We start from the raw sequence: 20,668 nt of genomic DNA on the forward strand, positions 1-20,668 counted from the left end.
TCCATGCCTTCGCTGGCTGTGACACAGTATCTGCATTTGCAACCAGGGGAAAGAAGAAAGCATGGGAAACCTGGAATGCCTTTGACATGGCAACAGAGGCCTTCATGGCTCTGTCAAAGGCTTCAAAAAACAATTCCAGAGCAAGTCATTTCCATTGTGGAACACTTCACAATTCTCTCAGACGATCACACCAGCAGCTAACTTGACATCAATCAAGCTCATCTCGAGTTATTCACAAAAAAGGAAGAGTGATGGAGCATATACCCCCAATTAAGGATGCACTGGTGCAGCACCTCAAAAGAGCAGTGTACCAAGGAGTACACAGTTGGGGACAAGCATTCGAGGTGGCACCAGATATACCATCTCCAACAGACTGGGGTTGGACGTACCCACTTAATTGGAGATGGTCTCCAATTAAGTGTGTGTGGTCAATTCTTCCACAGGCAAGCTAAGCTCTTGATCTCTTGAGTTCTGGCTGCAAGAAAGGCTGCAAATGAATGCAAAAAAGCCTCCTTATAGTGCACAGCATAGTGTCAATGTGAAGGAGGCTGTAAAGGAGACAGTGAAGATTGAATAATAGATTAATTGTCATCAACAACGACAACAATCAATCAGTCAAACAAAAAAAAACATGCATGAAACATGAAATCAATACAGGAAAAATATGAAATGAAATATATGTGCTTAAGAAATCAATTAGAAAAACACAATGAAACCAATATATTCTAACAACAACAAAACCAACTATTTCTGAAATAAAATCTTATAAATAAACCTTTGTCTGCATACATTATTTAAAGCTAATTTGTTATTGTCATATTGAATATTGCTCTGCTCTCACTGTATTATCAGGGGCAAAGCTAAAACTCTACACAAGTATACAACAGACACAAAATATTGTGATTTATCACTGAATTGACCATTAACTATTCAGCTGAACAGTTTATGATGTTGTACACATTATCAATGGTATCCTTGACCATCAAAACATAGGTGTAGACATCATCTATTCTGTATTATCATGTATGGTTCAGGAGATAAGACGCGACATATATTATCTGATAATGGTGGATATTAAAATGGCCGCCATGGCCACCAGGGGGCGTTTTTGCGATGGCTCCATATCTGACAATGTTCAGGGTCCCAAAATGTACAAGTGTGTCAAGTTTCATACTTTTATGAAAAAGTGAAAAATGTTCGAACAAAACCAGCAGACTACCTCAAAACATCACAAAATTGATCATTAACTATTCACCTGAACAGTTTATGATGTTGTACATGATATCAATAGAATCCCTGACCATCAAAACATAGGTCTAGACATCATCTATTCAGTATTATCATGTTTAGTTCAGGAGTTATGATGTAAAATACATTAATTGGTAATGGCGGAAAGTAAAATGGCAGCCATGGCCACCAGGGGGCGTTTTTGCGATGGCTCCATATCTGAAAACGTTCAGGGCCTTAAACTGTACAAGTGTACCAATTTTCACGCTTGTATGAAAAAGTGAACGATTCACCTAAAATCTGGTCATTATCCTACGGACTAATAAGCTGGTAAGAGCATATGTTATGATAAAGCAATGAAAAAGTAAGGTTGCCTTACTAAAATGTCATATCTTTGTCCATTTGCAGTCAGATTGACCCTAAAACCAGATGCATTTTTAGTTTCACATACTGTCTACGCAAGGAAGGTAAAATTAGAAGTCAAAAATTAGAAGTCAGAAAGTACTTTATTTTCTCATTTCCAAGTTACCTTGTCAAGGGCCGGTCAGAGTCATCCAAAGGCCCTTATAATGCCCAGGTCTGCTATATAGGCTACACATACAATAACTGTGTTTTCTCTGAATGTTTTTTCCAGGACGACAGTCAATGAAGAGACACACGGTGCAACCAGTGAATCTGCAAAAAGTTCCAAACCAGGGGAGACCAGACCATCATCGCCCTCCACCAAAAAAAAAGTTCAGAAGGTGAGCTTGTTGGGGACTCCTTATATGTTTATAGTTGTGTCAGGATCATGTCAGAGGCCTGCCAGACTTACAGTCTGATTCAAAATGACATCAGACTTATGACATTGTATAATGTAGCCAACCGCCATAAAATCCCAATAAGATTTAGCCGTGACTCTCGAAACCCATCCCTACATATACATTTAGCAGTAAATTATGGGGTTGCAGATACGGTGAAATAAGGGCAATCATTTGATAACCACGCAGAAATAAGTTGCCGTGGGGCATCTTGTTGGAAAGAGTCTTGCTATGAATGTACTGTATTCTTTAATGTTTAGCTATTTTCAACATATAGTTTCTTGTGTTTTAAATGCATATTGCAATTCCTTTGCTAAGGTACCAAACGGGCAAAGAGGAGGTTAAAGCTGTTGAACACTCTTTGATGATGTTCCGAACTGGGAGGATACCAGGAAAGCAGGACTGCGAGAGATGCATCGCTGCGTCTCCTCAAGCATTATCTGAAAGGGACTGGAAAGCAGTGAAGTTCTTTGTTTACAACAGAATTGTTTCCGACCAAAGGATGTAGACTTCTCTGTGTCTGACTTTTTTTTCTTTGATTGTTTTGTTATCCTGACACCGCCATGTCAAGTCTCTCGCTTCCTCTCAGTTGCCAGTTCTCATTATTGTCTGTAATCAGGCCAATGATGGTGGTGTCATTTTTCCAATTCCCCTCAACCAGCCTGCTGCTGTAAGATTGGACTCTTTACAGCCACACACTATGGTGGTCATTGAGGACACTGCAAGCAGGCCCCAAAGTTAACCTTAAAGACTTGAAAAATTACAGATGAATAGCAATTTAATCATACTGTAACCCTAACCAGAGGACTGAAGTGATAGGTTCTTGGAATGTTATTCATATGTCTATATGCCCATGCTTCTCTGTGTTTGACCTTTTGCTTGTGATTGGGATTTTTCGATTGCCTTCCTGCTTTGGATTGTTTGCAGGGCTTTGACCCACAGCCTGCCTCACTAAGCTGTAAGCTCTGCAATACACATTAGGGCCTTTTCCAAAAAAAGAACCTGGTTAGTTTCTGTAAACTGGCCGGGAACAGACTTGCGTTTCCACCAGATTGAACCAGAACCGTTGTCCCCATTTCAGTTCCACGGTTCACTGCAAAAACAAGGAATTTGTGGTTACAATCCCGAACCAACTTTTACAGTTCGGAACCAACTTGGTTCTCGGTGGAAACACTCACCACTGGTTCATCCCCAAAGAACCAAACCAGTTCTTTGCCGTAGAAAAGGCCTTATTGTATTTCAGTCGGGTTGTACAAATGTGCAGGATAACGTTTTGATGGAACTGCAGTTGCGTTTTTTGGAGTAGATGTCGCAGTCCACCATTCAGGCCAATAAATATATCCATTCATAATGACAGTTGTGAGATGTTTTGATGCCATGTTAATGTGTACAGTATATAAAACGGACATCGCAGTAGACATCAGATATAACAATCTTGAAATATTTTTATACTAGGTTTATGCAGTCAAAATTCTAAACACTAAACAAGTGCTACACAAGAGGAATGTATATGTATGTTTTATTTTAACATTTTAGTTTTGTGCTTTACATTTTGATGCTAATACCTTGTACATAAGTCTTTTACTCAAGTAACATCTTGAACACAGGCCTTTGGTGCTATTGGTACTTTTACTAAAACATTTGATTACTTTTTACACCACTGCTAAACTGTACTGCCATTTGAGGCATTGATTTCTAATTTCTACATTAATGCTTTTACTCCTAGGTCTAGATAGGGCTGTGTTGCGACCCTCTGATATGGCCATGGAGTAGTGGTGCGCGGGTCAGCTTTTTTTCATAACCCGCACGACCCACAGCCCGCACGAAACGTAACCCGCCCGCGCCAGCGCCGCAGAACAATATATAAATCAACAAATCCGCCCGCCCCGCAACCTGCATAAAAAAAAGATGGTATATCATCTCCACAATAGCTCATCTTTATATAGGTCCTACGGCTCTCTAAGTACCCAAAGTCGCTTTACAGAAAGGTCTACAGTAGCACAATATTGTCATGGGCTAAATAAATAAACGTGTTGTTCAAATTGGGGTTTAGCCTAAAAGACATTCATTCAAAGACGTTCAGTCTCTCTGGGGCATCGTCGGGGTAAGAATGGCGTTTCAGGTTTTATGTCAATCATATTTATAGGTACAGCGCTTCGCACTTTAAACAGACAGCAAAAGACGGACAATATTAAATCCTGTTGGTTATTGATTAATCACCAGATTGGAGAGATGGGAGCGACAGGAGTCTCGAGGTGAGCGTGGTTGGGTCAGTCAAAAAATCCGTCTCACTTGCGAAAGTTGTTTCAAATCGTATCCGTTGACTGGCTGGTTATATAACTTAACCGACACAAAGTATTTATAAACGGACTTGTGTGGATGACAGAGACATATAAGTGAAATCCTGATCAGCGACACGCGCTGAATTGTTTGTGCATCTTCTCTGCTGTGCTCACGTTGTGTCAAATGTTGGCAAACTGTGGTTCGCGGCCCCAACAGGAGCGGAATTGGGACGGTCCTCACACCAACCTCGCTCCTCTCTGGCGCATTTTAAAACTCGCTCGCTCGTCGTGCTCGTATTCAAACGTAGTATTCTTATTCTTATAGGCCTACTCTTATTAAGAATAAAGGGCAAATAAGAACAGGTGATTATTCTTATTTATGTTTTGCACATGAGAGTGGTGATAACCCGCCCGCCCGCCGCCCGCCAATGGAGTCTGAAAACCTTGACCCACCCACCCGCATGCGGGCGGGTTGGTGGGCGGGTGGGGGCACCGGGTCGATCCGCGCATCACTACCATGGAGATTTTGCAATATGTTTTTCCCCCCCAAGACAAAATACATCTGGAGGATAGAATAAAACTATAAGTGAACTAAAGCTGTTTTTATTTGTATCACATTAAAAACGGGTGATTCATTCTATACAGTATATTTGATTAAGCTCATAAGAGACAATACATTGAAGTTAACAAAAAGTTTTAGCTTTTTTCCCCCTTTTTTAGATGGTCCTAACAAGTACAGTAAAAATGACAATGGCTGCGTTTCCCAAAGCGCAGGTCGTACGAGGGCCTTCGCTCGGCTGCGGTCCTTACGATTATGGCGTTTCTCAAATGCGCTTGTTGCGCCTCTCGTAAAACAGCCTTCGCACGCCAGTGGCTGGCCAGAGCCTTGTATTAGAGAGTTCTGCCAACTCTGGCCCCATGTGAACGGAGATGATGCAACTTTCTCCTTGAATGGCTCTGGGCTTCGATTGATAGGACGTCAGCAGCTGCGCTCCGAAATGAATTTCAGCGGCTTGTGTGATTGTATCGGGCCGGCCCATCAATAAAACATACAACACTGAAAATTAACACACTTTTAGCGCTGTTGGTAGGCTAACTGACCGCACAAACCCCTTGTTTTAATTTGAAACTACATGCAAAGCTGCAAAGCGCTGTTGCCTGTTGGTAGGCCTATAACTGACTGCACAAATTGACTTAACTGCCCGTCTTAAATATATATATTTTTTTATTTTATAGGCTAGGCCTACAGTATTGTAGACTAGAGTATTGGTTCTCAAAATGAGCTCTGTATCGTTTATATCGATCTACTGAAGCGGGAGTCGAACCCGAGGCTCTCAGTCACTAGTCCAACTCACAACTCGTCATGCTAATCTGCCTGTGTTCAGTTTCAAAGGCTGTTGTCCGCCCCCTCTTGGCTGTAATAATTATAGGGCTACAATTAGTTATATGAACCAATGGACCCTCATCTTCCTAGCCTGATTTCAGACTCAGAGCTGGAGAACCAGTCCGCTCAAAGAGTGGGCTGAAGCCAGGCGATCATCATCCTACACTCTCAAAATGTGAGTTGCATTTTGGAACAATTTGGTTCCTAACTTCAAACGTCCAAACTAAAATATAACAGCCGTGCGCCTCTTTACCTCAGTGTTGGCGGCACGACGCACAAGGGGCTAAAGAGGCAGGGCTGTTATCCTATATTTTAGTTTGGAAGTTTGCAAGTTAGGAACCTAATGGTTCCAATTTGTAGGCTAACTCTCAGAGTGTAGGATGATGAGTGCCTGGCCTGGGGACAGGGGACCCCCACTGGTCCACGGACCCACTTAACAAATGAGACAGCCTATAAGCGTGTTCTTTTTTATGTAAATGTGTGTTGTGGTGCGCTATTTCTCAGTAGCCTATATATCAAAGCAAGCGACACGCATAACATAAAACATATAGTTCACCTTTGTATTTTTTATTTATTTATTATATAGCCTAAATATAATAGTTCACTTGTTTATTTTGTATAGCAGGTGTGTAGAATAGCCTACTCTATCATCCACAAGACTTAGATAGCTTTTTTAAATAGTTATACTTAGTTATATAGTGCTCAGTTTTCTATGAAGGGTGCTTACGGGCGCCCCGGCGCACCCTTAAAAAAACCATCGTACAGACACGTCTGCAGCACCCGTGGGAAACTTGCGGGAAAGGTGTTTGCTTCTAAAATCCTCCTTACGATGGCCATTCGTATGAGGTGTGCATTCAACCGTCATCACAGCTATTTGGTTCCATTGTACGAGACGACCGGTTTCCTGAAAGCCCTCGTTGCTCTTAATTGACAGATGCCTGCGCAGGCTGCGAAGGACGATTTTGGTCTCTACGACCATGCCTGAGCTTACGAGCACTCAAAATCGCTTTGGGAAACGCGGCCAATGTCTAGAATGTTCCCTTCTTTAAATCTGAGGTGATTGTATTAAAATAGATTTTTTTTTCATGTTCAGGAGTGTAATGCATATGTTTCTACAATGTCTAAAAAGAGTGGTCCTAAAAAGTTCAGCATTAGTCAGAGGTCCTAAGTAGGTAACATTTGTGAGAATGTGTGTGAGAGTGTGTGTGTGTGTGTGTGTGTGTGTGTGTGTGTGTGTGTGTGTGTGTGTGTGTGTGTGTGTGTGTGTGCGTGCGTGCGTGCGTGCGTGTGTATGTAATGTAAATATTATAGTTTACTCTCTAAATAAGCCTCCCAATATTCAATAGACCGTTTGTCAGCCTTCTGATTGGTCCCTGAGACTCCCTGACTGGCCAACCAGAAAAAAACATTCACTTTTTGCTATCGGGGGTGGAGTTTGTGCAGTGGAGAATATTGAATGTGGCTTTCAACAACTGTCCGCAGTGCGCGACACGGAGATCGGCCGGTACGGTGATAGCGATGGCAAGCGTCAAGCGATCTCGCTCATCATAACGAATAAGCTTCAACAAACTAGTTCACATGTACCTTATCAATGGTCTAAGAGTCACGATTGGGTACATATAATTTAAATGGGCAGAATTACGAAAAGCCAGCCTATTATGTGAGGAGAAACATTCTCTCTGTCCTCTTCCTAGTACCCAAGATGCAATGCGCTTCTCTTTCTATCTCTGATCCAGAGGATTAAACTAATTAAAACATTTATTTTTCGGGGGAAAACTACTGTTTTGCTATGTAATTACTGTACCCTTTTCTTCCTTTTTTATTAATATCACGTAGATGTGTTTTTTGTGGTACTTTATATAGCTGTAATGAGGCTATGAAGGGAAAAAAAATCCCATCCACTACCACTATAAAAGAATCTGCAAAGAGGATTCTGTCCCACTGGGATTAAACAAATTAAAACATATATTTTCGGGTAAATCCCCTGTTTTGCAATGTAACTACTGTACCTTTGTCTTCCCTTTTTATTAATATCACCTAGGTGTTTTTCCTTTGGTACTTTATATAGCTGTAATGAGGCTATGAAGGGAAAAAAAATCCCATCCACTTCCACTATAAAAACAATCTGCCCAGGGTTAATGTCCCATCATAGTAACAGGGCAGAATGGGGCGGGATTTGCAAAAGGGTTTATTGATTCCAACAGTCTAGCTACCTCACCTGACTCACCTGTCTAGGCGGGTTTGAAGAATCAAACAAACGCAAATCCTACATTGTTTGATCTAGCTGCAAAATAAATATGTTGACAATGGTCACAATATGATGTGACCATAAAGTACATACCTGGGTGTTTGTCTATGAAAATGCTGTGTGACACACACACACACACACACACACACACACACACACACACACACACACACACCACACACACACACACACACACACAACCCTAAGGCTAATCATTTATAATTGTCTATCTATCTTTGAACAGGATGTTTTCTCAAGGTTTTCATGTCTGGAATTGAAGCAAAACGCAAACATTTGACGTGCAAACTTTTGAAATTGCCACCAGTAAGGGGGCCAAGCAATGCAATAATTATGCAATACATCAATCAATCAGTTAAAGATTGTTTATTATCTAGCACACTTCATACATCAAGGTTCAATGTTCTTCAGAGAATAGGTTTAAGAATAAAGATTTAAAAAACTTGAATAAAAACAGTGGTGATGAAAACTCCCATATCTGCTGGGTGAAGTATGACAATGTGCAAACACAGCAGCAAGAGGTGTGAGCTGCTGTGATAGGAGGATATCAAATGGAACACAACCACCTTAAAGACGATCATGTCTGCATAGAGTAATACATGAAAACTGTGCCACCCCTTCAAATGGTACATTATTTTATTTTGATTGTATTATATTGATTGTATTATACTGTGTACACGTCTGCTTTGGCAATGCAAACATTTGTTTTCTCATGCCAATAAAGCCCTTTGAATTGAAAATTGAAAATCGTGCGCTATTTCAAAGGAGTATCTGCAACAGTAGATTATCGCCTGTGACCTGAGCTCACCTGTTCAAACTGATGGTGACCACAGTTCCATTGTTTGATCACTACTGTACTTGGCACGATATGATGTGACGCTAAAGTACACACATGACAAGGGTGTTTATCTTAGTGGTAAAAAACAACACTGAGGCTAACGATTTAAGGATATAAATACCGCCACCACAGACCACACAAGACCAGCCGATACAACTCAACGTCAGCAGTTATTTCATCTGAAAGGAGACACTTCAAACTACCAGAGGCAAGTTTCTTCTCCTTTCAGTGGTCCATCTGTTCCCATCTGCTGAAATTAGACCTTGATGTTAAATGATAGAGTAAGTTTGTAATTAAAATGTTCCTATTTTGTCTCTTTGTTGTAGTTGTGGGCTCGCCTGGAAGGCGAGCACACGTATGTTATCTTCATTATTTATATACTATACTATACTATACTAGTCAGTATCTCCTCAAAACTTTGGCGCGATTCATCTCCTAAACGCTTACACCTTTCAAATTTTTATGTGTTCAGCTTACTGAGGACACGTGTGCTTGTATTTTTCTTTTTGAAATGTTTTGTAGTATAATTATAAAAAAATAAAAATGTTTAACTTTAAGCACCCAATGCATTTCCAATGGGTTTAGTGAGTGGGGAGAGAGTGTAGACAGAGGAAAGGGACCCATGTTTATGTTAAGGCGCTGTGGCTGTAATGTTCACACTTCAGATATGCTATTTATATCAATGCGTTCACACAGGTCTGCTCTCTGATTTGATCCAAATATCTAAGCTGTGTGATGTATATATTCTGAGTTAAAACTATAAGTGTCTATAAATGTCCCTCTCCACTCTACTGATTGACACAGCTGTGATTAAAGGCTTGTCTGTCATTGGCTGTTCTGTGGTGCTGCAAAGTAACCAAGTACAGTACATTTACTCAAGTATATACAAGTACTTGTACCTACAATACAATTTTTAGGTACTTTTACTCTAATTTCCATTTTTGTTACTTATACTCTACTATAAATACAGCATTTGACAGCTTCAGTTACTTGTTATTTTGCAGATTTTATTATTAATAATAATAATTATTATTAACACGCACGCACACACGCACGCACGCACGCATGCACACACACGCACACACACACACACACACACACACACACACACACACACACACACACACACACACACAAACAACTGTTACTGTGTTACTGTGGAGACGTTTGCTTGTATTTGTCTTTGACACATGTTTTGTAGTGTTTTAGAAATGTAACTTAAAAAGAATAAGGTTCCCGGGCGATGGGATTTACAGTATATATCCTAGAACCCGCAGGGACACTCTGTGTGGTTGTTGTTGGTTGTCAGGGAGATATCACAACCAATGCATTTCCAAATCAGACGATCAACCGAAGTGGACCCACCTGGCAAAACCACACCCCAAACACTTTAAAAGCCATTAATTGCAGCCTGTCTGCATTTGGATCCTAGTATATCCTATATGCATTTGGATCAGCATGTCCCGTACTGTATACCAACTTTTACTTTACACTTTTGTTGCTTATACTCCACTGCAATTGCATTTGGCAGCTTTAGTTACTTGTTACTTTGCAGATTTTATTATTATACAAAACATACGGTAATTGTAAGAAGCTGATCTACAATGTGACATTGCGACATGTTGTGATCTTGTAGATCTGCTGTTTTTAAAAAGCTTGTCAATATTAGGACCATCTGCGTACTATTACTTTGATGTGGTTTGCTGGTTTGCAAAGTGTGGTTCAGGGACCCCTGAGGACACACACACACACACACAGGTCCCCCCTCTTTCTTCCCAGGCTTTAAACAGCCATAACTTCAGTTCCCAACATGCTACTGGTCTCGAACTTTTGTTGTTTGTTTACCCGTCCACATTATATTTTAATTTTATTTTGATTTAATTGTCCATACCGTTAAAGGACCAGGTCACCTCTGGGACAACCAGATCTTATTTTATTGTTGTGTGGGACACGATCAACACAATCCTGAGTAATTTCTTGTGTTGAATCTGTGTTTTTAGATATTTTAGCATTTCAGCATGCTACAACTGGTCATATGATGCTTTGTAGCATGATATTGCATCATCTCATGCATCATATAACCAGTTGTAGCATACTGAAATACTAAAATATCTAAAAACACAGATTGAACACAAAAAATAACAAAACATTGTGTTGATCGTGTCCCACACAACAATAAAATAAGATCTGGTTGTCCCAAAGGTGACCTGGTCCTTTAAGTTCATGTAATAACACTGCTTGTCTACATTGTATTTGCATTACCATTTTACGTCAGTAAAATGAAAGAGAGCATTGCCTGGGAACTTGACACTTTTACTATTATTGTTTTGGGTTGGAAGCGAGCCCACACTGTTTCGAAGGAACAGTATTTCTAGTTATAGTTTCATACATGGACACACTTTGTTATTGCTACATCCTAAATCTATCTATCTGTCTAGGACTTTAAACATGATGTATTCTTATGGTTTCCACAGAGGATGAAGGTGTGCATTGCTCTCACGGTGCTCTTTGCTCTCCTGGCTGGAACTGAAGCTGAGGGTAAGAAAATCCATAGTACAAATATGAATATGGATCATTCACATAACACCACACAAGGGAACAAGCCATGAAAAGATGGGAACCAGAAATTAAAATGTAATTTTCAAACATTGCATATAGTAATAGTTGTTCCTCAATGTTTTTGCTGGGTTTTCTGGTGTATTTTTAGGGGTGTCCGAAGCTGACAAGAAGACCATTGTGGACAAACACAACGAGCTGAGAAGAGGTACACACACACACACACACACACACACACACACACACACACACACACACACACACACACACACACACACACACACACACACACACACACACACACACACACACACTCTCTCTCTCTCTCTCTCCATAATACTAATACTAATAATACTACTACTACTACTACTACTGCTACTGCTACTGCTACTACTAATAATAATAATAATAATATACTTACTATAGGTGTGCAGCCTAGCGCCAGAAACATGCTGAAGATGGTAAGTCACCAGTGGATGTTTAAAAAAGCAAAAAACACATACAGCTGCATACTGTTGCCAAAAGGCTATGGAAACACTCATCCTCTCATGTCCTTTCATTCTCTCAGGAGTGGAGCGAGGAAGCTGCTGCCAACGCTCAGAAATGGGCTGACAAATGCACCTTGGAACACAGCCCGAAAGGGGCACGAAAAATCAGCAGTAAGAGCCGCTTAACATTAATAATAATATTTATGTTATAGTGTAGGCTATACGGTATGTGCGTTGGCTCTCGCCAACGTGCCTGGCACTTTGGCTGACTGGTCAGCGTGCATACCTGGCAAATCGGGGTCCCGGGTTCGCCTCCCGGCCGTGACGCTACATTGGTGGCAGCGGTGGGATGGGGAAGCATTCATCCCCGGCGGCGGTGTAGGCCTGTCCGGCTAGTAGTCGACGACTGTTCCCCCCTGGTTGTGTTTGAACCCCCCGGTTTCAAAGTCGATCTTAGATCCTGGCCGGCGCGCGTGGTCGCGCTTCCAGATAGAGGGGACGACTGTAGGCTATACGGTATGTGCGTTGGCTCTCGCCAACGTGCCTGGCACTTTGGCTGACTGGTCAGCGTGCATACCTGGCAAATCGGGGTCCCGGGTTCGCCTCCCGGCCGTGACGCTACAATAGTATTAACATAACATTAATTTATAATCCATCACGCAAGTACAGTATGTGTGGTAATTATGGTTTTCAACCATCCCTTGAAATACGGAATCGTCCCTCATTTGGAAGACACATCCCTTATTGAACTGATAAGGGACAAAATACTGTGTTCATTATTATTATGGGGGAATCAATCAATCTCTATCTCTCTCTCTCTGTAGCCAGTGGTTGTGGGGAGAACCTGTACATGTCCTCTCTCTCTCTGTAGTACAGAACCTGTTCATGTTCTCTCTCTCTCTCTCTCTCTCTCTCTCTCTCTCTCTCTCTCTCTCTCTGTAGCCAGTGGTTGTGGGGAGAACCTGTTCAAGTCCAGTGCAGAGATGACATGGGACGATGCTATCCAGGCCTGGTATGATGAGGTGAAGGACTGGAAGTACGGGGAGGGATCTGTCAACGGAGGAGTGGTGGGACACTTCACACAGGTACACTGGAACATACTGTATGTACTCTGAACTCAAATGTTGCAATGTCACAATATAAAACAAGCCATAATGGCGAGTGGCAACCGTCATTCTTAAATCCTTAAAGGACTGCAGAGCACCCTAAATTAGGCTATATGCATAGAACAATGTTAAATTTTTGCTGCAAATCAAAATCAATAAAATCACTAAAACGATAAACTCAACACTCATCTTTTATTTTCTCTAATGACTATCTAAAATATGAAGCCTTGTGGTTAAAAAAAACAAAGTTGTTGTTTCTATATTCGGGCCTTAGAGGGTTAAATTGTGACAAAACTTTTGGGTAGACTCGGGGGGTCTCGACCCGACCCGCAGGTTGACTGCCGGCTTGCTTTGATGCGTGGCTCGCTCGCTTCGCTGCATGCAGAGACAGTGTGTGTGTGTGTGTGTGTGTGTGTGTCTGTGTCTGTGTGTGTGTGTGCGCGTGAGTGTGTGTGTGTGTGTGTGTGCGTGTGTGTGCGTGTGTCTGGCCAGCAATCATTGACGAGCATCGCAAACACACACAGCTGACTGACCAGTTGTTGATTAGCGTGACAGACGGACAGCTACTGTAGGCTCCACAAATACACTGTTTTTGATTGATTGATTGATTATTTTATTAGACAAAAATGGAGAACAGTACAAGTATAGTCAATACAATATAAATGTAGTGCAGTAGGCCTACTAGTACAGTTAAACACCCTGCCTAAAAGGAACATCTCAAATCAGACTTTTTACGGTCTTTTTTTACGTTGGAAGCTCTCGGTAACGATACTGTTACAAGTAAAATGTCTCTTCAAACTTTTACTTGAGTAAAAGTGTGTAAGTATTTGCTTTAATTAATTTGAGGTTAAGTAAGCAATTTACCCCGAGTGAGAGGACATTATGCTCTGATAATGTCCTGTGTGAGGGGGTGATCGGACGAGGCGAAGCCGAGTCCGATAACACCCTCACACAGGACATTATCAGAGCATAATGTCCGACCCCGAGTGGTAAATAGCTTTTCTACCACTTTTTTCCGTATACATGAAAGAAAACACATAGTTGTAACTTGCAAGGATATTAAGTTACAATCATTATTGCCTATAAAACTTCCGCGACGACAGCAAATAGTTCCACAAACAACATCTTCTACTCACCACCAGATGACGCCAACTCCATGCAGAGAAAGATGTCTAGCATACAGCTAAGCTAACGTCAGTTAGAAGGACCGTTCCGGCCGTAAATAGAGGCTGTTCGCTTCCAGAAAGGCATAGGTTCAGAGAAAAGGGGCTTTAAAGTTGGCGGATTGCATTGGATCCAAATAAATCGGCGACGTCGTACGCACGTTAGTAAACATAGGACCGCTACGACCGTCATATGTTGGTTGGGGGAAAGGTGTTCCGACTACCTCCTGAAGTCCCCGGATGTACACTGAGGCGCATTGATCTCGTCCTCACACAACTGCGGCGGTTGTTCTGCCATAACCTCCGGAATTTAGCCAATCAGAATCCAGTATTTGAACATGTGACTAGAAAAAGTGGTAGAAATGTGAACTAGCCCTTGTAGTTGACATGACAGCGTTTAAATAACGATGTGACGGGTACGTTGGGGCAGTTGATAGCGCTGTCGCCTCACAGCTAGAAGGTCCTGGGTTCGATTCCAGCCCGGGGACACTGTGGGCGCTGGGGCCGTGTTCTCTCTGAGGCCGGATTTAGACTGCAGCCAAATCCAGACCAAATCCGATCTTTTGGCCCGACTTTTCACACTGCATTTGCCCAAAGCTGCCCTGCGTCTACTGCTTTGGTTACCGTGGTAACGACGTCGGCGTCATGACGTCACGTCACAACGTTGACGCTAGTTGATCACGTGTTCAGGAAATGAGACATAACAGACAAGCGACAACAAAAACTTTTTCTCTCCTTTTCTTCACTCTTGCTCACGTGTTTTCTCTCTCCTCTCTTGTTTTTCTCATGTGCTCAGAGCGCTGTAATCGCGCTCTGTAATGACGTCGGCGCTCCGCACTCGGGTCGCGCAGCAAGTGACGCTTGGCCAGTTTGATGTGACTTGCATGTGACCTGCATATAACTCAATGGGGTGGATGTGGTTGCTGCTTTCAGACTGAGTCAGATGTCCTCAGATCCGGATCGGATTTGAAACCACCTCTGGATGTGGTTTTTCAAAATCGGATTTCATGTGACCTGCATGCAGTGATCGAGTTATACCCACAGAGCTATGGGAGCCCTATTCTGGCGGCGCCTAGGGCTCCCATAGCTCTGGGGGCCCTTCGGCGGCGGCGAAAAAAAATCGGGTAATTGCGGATATAAAGTCGCCTAAAACGGGTACTTTCCTATATTAAATCATATTAAATCGGGTATTTCGCGGATATAAAGTCGGCTAAAACGGGTATTTCCTATATTAAATCATATTTTTCCTTTCACAATATTAATTCGGGCTTCACATTGGCTATGTTGACAACTCCAGGCAGTCTTTTCTGTTCATATTAACTCACCATTATTGCTCAGCCTCCAGTTCCCAATTCCTCCATCTGATGATCTGAGCTCTGAGCCATCCAGCCAAAAGTTCCCGTTCTGGTAGCATAAAGTCGGCTAAAATGGGTATTTTTCTTTCTCAAAACAAGGCGGGTCGGGTTCATATTTATTTACTAAAAAAAACAATGTCACGGGCACAGGCTACAGTCTTGCTCACAAGACAGCGTTGTTTGGTTGTTTGTTGCTGTCCGAGTGTCCGCCTTCCTTTGCCGTCCGGGCCGTGGCTAGAACAGACACTCGACGCAGTGGTTCCTAGCTTATGGGGAAAGAAAGCCTGGTAGGCGAGGTTAGGGGAAAGGTAGGAAGTAGGAACCATTGCAGCGAGTGTGTTATAACCCGGACGGTAAAGGAAGACTCACACCCCACATTAAATGCGCCTGATTTATAATAATAAAATTAATAGTAGGATTAAACGGTGTGATGTCATTGTTTAGTCTTACTGTCTAACATGTTTATTTAGTATATCTAGTTAACATAAATAATATAAATTCTTCCAATGGAACATAAAAAAAAAGAAAACGAATAAAAAAATAAAAAAATACACACTTAGAAAAAAAGAGACCCCAAAGGGGGTTGTTGACTATGGGGTCCCAGACTTTAACTATGGGAGCTAAGCCCCTACTGGCTCCCACATAACTCGAACTCTGCCTGCATGTGACCTGTTTGGATTTAGTCTATTTAAAAAAAATCAGATTCCACTTTTGATGTGACTCAGATCTGATTCAGGCTAGATTTCAGTGGCAGTGTAAAGCCGGCCTCATACGCATCATCAGTGACCATACCCTTGGTGGGGGTGGCGAAAAGGCCTTTCTGTCCATGTTATACCCGTGTCCCCTAGCGCAGGTACCCTACAAAAACATGCAGTAGTCCTAGTCTCTATACTGCCTCCCCCTGGTCAGCCTGATGGAGGGGAAAGGAACTGGTTGGAATAACGTGTTCCTTCCATGCGCTACTTCCACCTGGGTAACTCCCCCTGGTGATAAGAAGCGGCTTGTCACTAGGGTTGGGACTCGTTAGGATTTTAACGATTCCGAGTCCTTAGCGATTCCCTCTTAACGATTCCGGTTCCTAACGGTTCTCTTAACGGTTCCAATATATATATTTTTTCATATTTTCTGACACTGACGCTTCTGTATGTCCTATAGAAAAATAAAACATGAACGATTGAGACCATTTAACAGTAGTTGTTTACATAAGCCTAATGGGCGTTCAAATAAATAATAATTTAGGTATAGTTGTTGTAATACAAATTTATATTGTAATATAATCACAGTTAAGGGTCAATTTGTTTCTTACCAATAGGGCTACTTTTGTGTAATTGAAAATGTAGATATATTCATGTGGTGTGTGGTGTGGTGTGGTGTGGTGTGGTGTGGTGTGGTACTAAAGCTGCAGTGGAAAAGGGGCTATTGTGAAGTCAGGTTTCTAAACGTCGCGCCCATCTGTATGTTTAAGGGTTTAAGCGTTGGTTAAAATAGCTGATCTACAAGCTCACGTTGTCTTGTGGATGCGACGCGTTGTGAGCTTGCAGATCAGCTATTTTCGGCATGCAACACAGCGAAGTAGTCAGGCTTTACTTGCGTTGCAACCAAGCCCCCAGAACCCAGGGCTAGATTGAAGCAACGGCTACGTGCTAGCATGTAGCTAATCCAGGTGCATTCTGGGGGTTTGGCCCCACTATTCCTGTGAGCGGAGAGCAGCGTGACGTCATTTTGGAACCAGAGCTGGTTCCAATTTCCCCCAGAATGCACCTGGATTAGCTACATGCTAGCACGTAGCCGTTGCTTCAAAACGCCACTGAGCACTTGCATTGAAATGATAGTGGGGGCGGGGCTCGTCCGCTCTCTATTTTATATATACTCTATGGTTGCAACTTGCAAAGACGTAACAAGGAAGAAGAGAAGCACCCAGGCAGACGGCACAGAGGAGCGCCTCAGTCCGCTCACATATCAACTTTCGCGAGGTCTTCTGCAGCTGCGGGTGTTATTTGGAGCATAATGTGAAATGTGAATGAAAAGAAAGATGCGAGGACAGAAGACCGCGGACCGAACGAGCCGACGAGCGCCGCTCATGGACGTCAGAATGAACGCGCTTCCAGTGAGCTGAAGTACAGCCAAACTTTGGAAGACTTCTGTCTCTTCGGCACCATGCTGTTTGTTTATCACGCTGCTTGTTGGTGTGTTCAGTTGTCGTCGCTCTCACTCGCGCTGCTCAGTGACGCGGACATTCCCAGCATTCTTTCTGTAGAGGTGGCCTGATGTCACCACAGCTGCTTGCAATGGAATGCACATTAAATGCGCGCTGATGAGACCCGTTAAGAGAATCGGACCGGCAAAAATGATTGACCCGGTTCTGGACCCGCTATCATGGAACCGGGTCCTAAAAAGAACCGGTTTCGGGTCCCAACCCTACTTGTCACTCCCCATACATTGAAGGAAGCATGAGCTCAGTTCGGGGCTCTCCCCAGGTTGGCAGAGGGAGAGCAGCGCCCATGATTACAGCTTAGGCAGTTTGGCACCGGGTGAGAAATGGGTTACAAAAGTGATAAGTAGTGTTGTGTGTGTTGCACAGGTGGTGTGGTACCGCTCCAACAAGGTGGGATGTGCCGTGGCCCACTGCCCCAACGCCGATTACAAATACTTCTACGTTTGTCAGTACTGTCCACCGTAAGTACTACTGTACTCTACTCACATTAGCAAGATTTTCTAGTGGGCCCGGATCCGGAACAGGTTTGAAACCACTAGTATAGATGGACTTGGGAACACAAAAAATATCATCATATCATGTTTAATATTTGATGTTGTGTCCCTCATTGCAGTGGTAATGTGATGTTGTGTCCCTCATTGCAGTGGTAATGTGATGTTGTGTCCCACATTGCAGTGGTAATGTGATGTTTTGTCCCACATTGCAGTGTTAATGTGATGTTGTGTCCCACATTGCAGTGGTAATGTGATGTTGTGTCCCTCATTGCAGTGGTAATGTGATGTTGTGTCCCACATTGCAGTGGTAATGTGATGTTGTGTCCCTCATTGCAGTGGTAATGTGATGTTGTGTCCCTCATTGCAGTGGTAATGTGATGTTGTGTCCCACATCGCAGTGGTAATGTGATGTTGTGTCCCTCATTGCAGTGGTAATGTGATGTTGTGTCCCACATTGCAGTGGTAATGTGATGTTTTGTCCCACATTGCAGTGGTAATGTGATGTTGTGTCCCACATTGCAGTGGTAATGTGATGTTTTGTCCCACACTGCAGTGGTAATGTGGGTGGCCTGGAAGAGCCCTACAAGGAAGGACCAGCATGTGGTGACTGCCCCAATGCCTGTGATGACAAGCTGTGCAGTAAGTGACCAACATTTTGTTTTAGTTTTTCTTAAAAAGGTAATGAACACAAAATGCATCAGGAGATGTCCATCTGGACAGAGTGCCCATTTATCAGGTGTTCCAGTTTGAGTGTTCACGTCTAATTTCACTTTTTTAATCAGTTTTTTCTCCATCTTGATTGGATAAAATTGGTATTCGACCTGAAAACGTATTTTCTGTTTAATAAAAAGCCGGAGCCACATGGAGACCGCTGTTACTGAACTAAACACTAAACTATAGCAATCTCTTACCTTATCTTTGAACAATTAGTCTCTATAAGTTTATGAGTTCATTTTGGATCCCCATAGCTGGCAACAGCTATTCTTCCTGGGGTCCACAGAAAATAATATACAGGTACATACAAAAAAAGCAAATAACATATATTGACAAATATCACAGAACAATATATATAATCAGATAAAATACTCTACAGCATAAAAACACAGTTAGTGCATTCAGATAATGTTACATGGTATACAGTGAATATAACAGAATTACAATTAATCCGGATGTCTGAGAAAATGCTTTAGTCTGTTCTTAAAATGCCTTTTACTGTTAATTGTTGTAATACATACTGGTAGAGAGTTCCAAAAAGTCATTGCCCTGTACATGACTGTATTCTTCATTGCATTAGTTCTTGGCTTAAGTGCTGTAAATCGACCCATCGCTACATGTCTGGTATTATATTGGTGTCTATTGCTGGTATAATGAATGTTTTTATATAAGCATTTAGGTTTTTTATTTAAACAAATATTCCTAAAAAATACTGCCAGACTAGTAGTTAGTCTCTGTTCCACCAACAGCCATGACAGATTCTGATGAATAGATAGTATATTGAATCGAATATTGCACTTAAGAGCAAGACGAGCTGCCTTATTCTATAACAAGAGAGTTACATATTTTCCTTTACCCTAACACCAACCCCATTCTTTACCCTAACACCAACCCCATTCTTTACCCTAACACCAACCCCATTCTTTACCCTTGCCCTAATTCTCCCAAACCTTAGCCTCAGTTTAGGATTGGGATAATGATGAGGGTGAGATAACAGAGACTAAACCTTAGGGAGGGGTTTAAACAATATTCAGGAGAAGGTGAGACGTGTAATAAGTTAATGATATTTCACCGTTAAATCTACCACCATCAACTCACCATCCACTCTTTCTGTCATTCCCTGTCTGTCTACAGCCAACCCCTGTCCCTACAACGATGGGCCAAGCAACTGTCCTTCTCTGAAGGAGAAGTGGGGGTGCAGTCACCCCACCATCGCAGGCTGGTGCCCCGCCTCCTGCAAGTGCACCACTGAGATCATCTAACTCCTGGCCACGCCCACTCCACACGAATCATGATTTACTGGATTGAATCCACATTCAATTATATTCCTTATTCTGCCTCTCTGGGTCGTGGTCTCTCTCTCTCTCTCTCTCTCTCTCTCTCTCTCTCTCTCTCTCTCTCTCTCTCTCTCTGTGTCTCTCTCTCTCTCTCTCTCTCTCTCTCTCTCTCTCTCTGGATATGCATACACTGGTTCTCAAAATGGGGTCCTTAAGGGGGTTTCAGGTGATCCCCAGATAAATTAGTTGATAAAGCATCAAAATCGGTTTTGACCACAAATATCTTATACTTCAGCTATGAAATAGCAGAACTACAAGATCAAAGCACATCAACAATGCGTCTTGTTTTGAGCTTCTTTGTCAGCTATTTTCAAAAACACATGAAAACAACAAATACATTATATTTACATATATATTAATTTGGGGATCCTTGACATGAAAATGTTTGGGAACTGTTGTTCCTTAAGTGGATTCCAGGCACTCTCTGGGTTAGGGTTGACCCA

General features: G+C 42.3%; 1 protein-coding gene across 1 annotated transcript; it reads left to right on the plus strand.

Moving 5' to 3' along the window:
* Positions 1-276: 276 nt before the first annotated feature.
* LOC308300337 (serotriflin-like) lies at positions 277-20,150 on the plus strand (the record flags this gene model as incomplete). Its single annotated transcript, XM_080744153.1, has 10 exons — positions 277-344; positions 1,862-1,970; positions 11,272-11,335; positions 11,505-11,561; positions 11,780-11,814; positions 11,922-12,012; positions 12,784-12,926; positions 18,047-18,141; positions 18,728-18,813; positions 20,023-20,150. 10 exons carry the CDS (start codon positions 277-279, stop codon positions 20,148-20,150), a joined length of 876 nt encoding a protein of 291 aa, XP_080600279.1.
* Positions 20,151-20,668: the final 518 nt, after the last annotated feature.

Source organism: Nannobrachium achirus, assembly GCF_963921795.1.
Source record: "Nannobrachium achirus genome assembly, chromosome: 16".
Lineage (NCBI taxonomy): Eukaryota > Metazoa > Chordata > Actinopteri > Myctophiformes > Myctophidae > Nannobrachium > Nannobrachium achirus.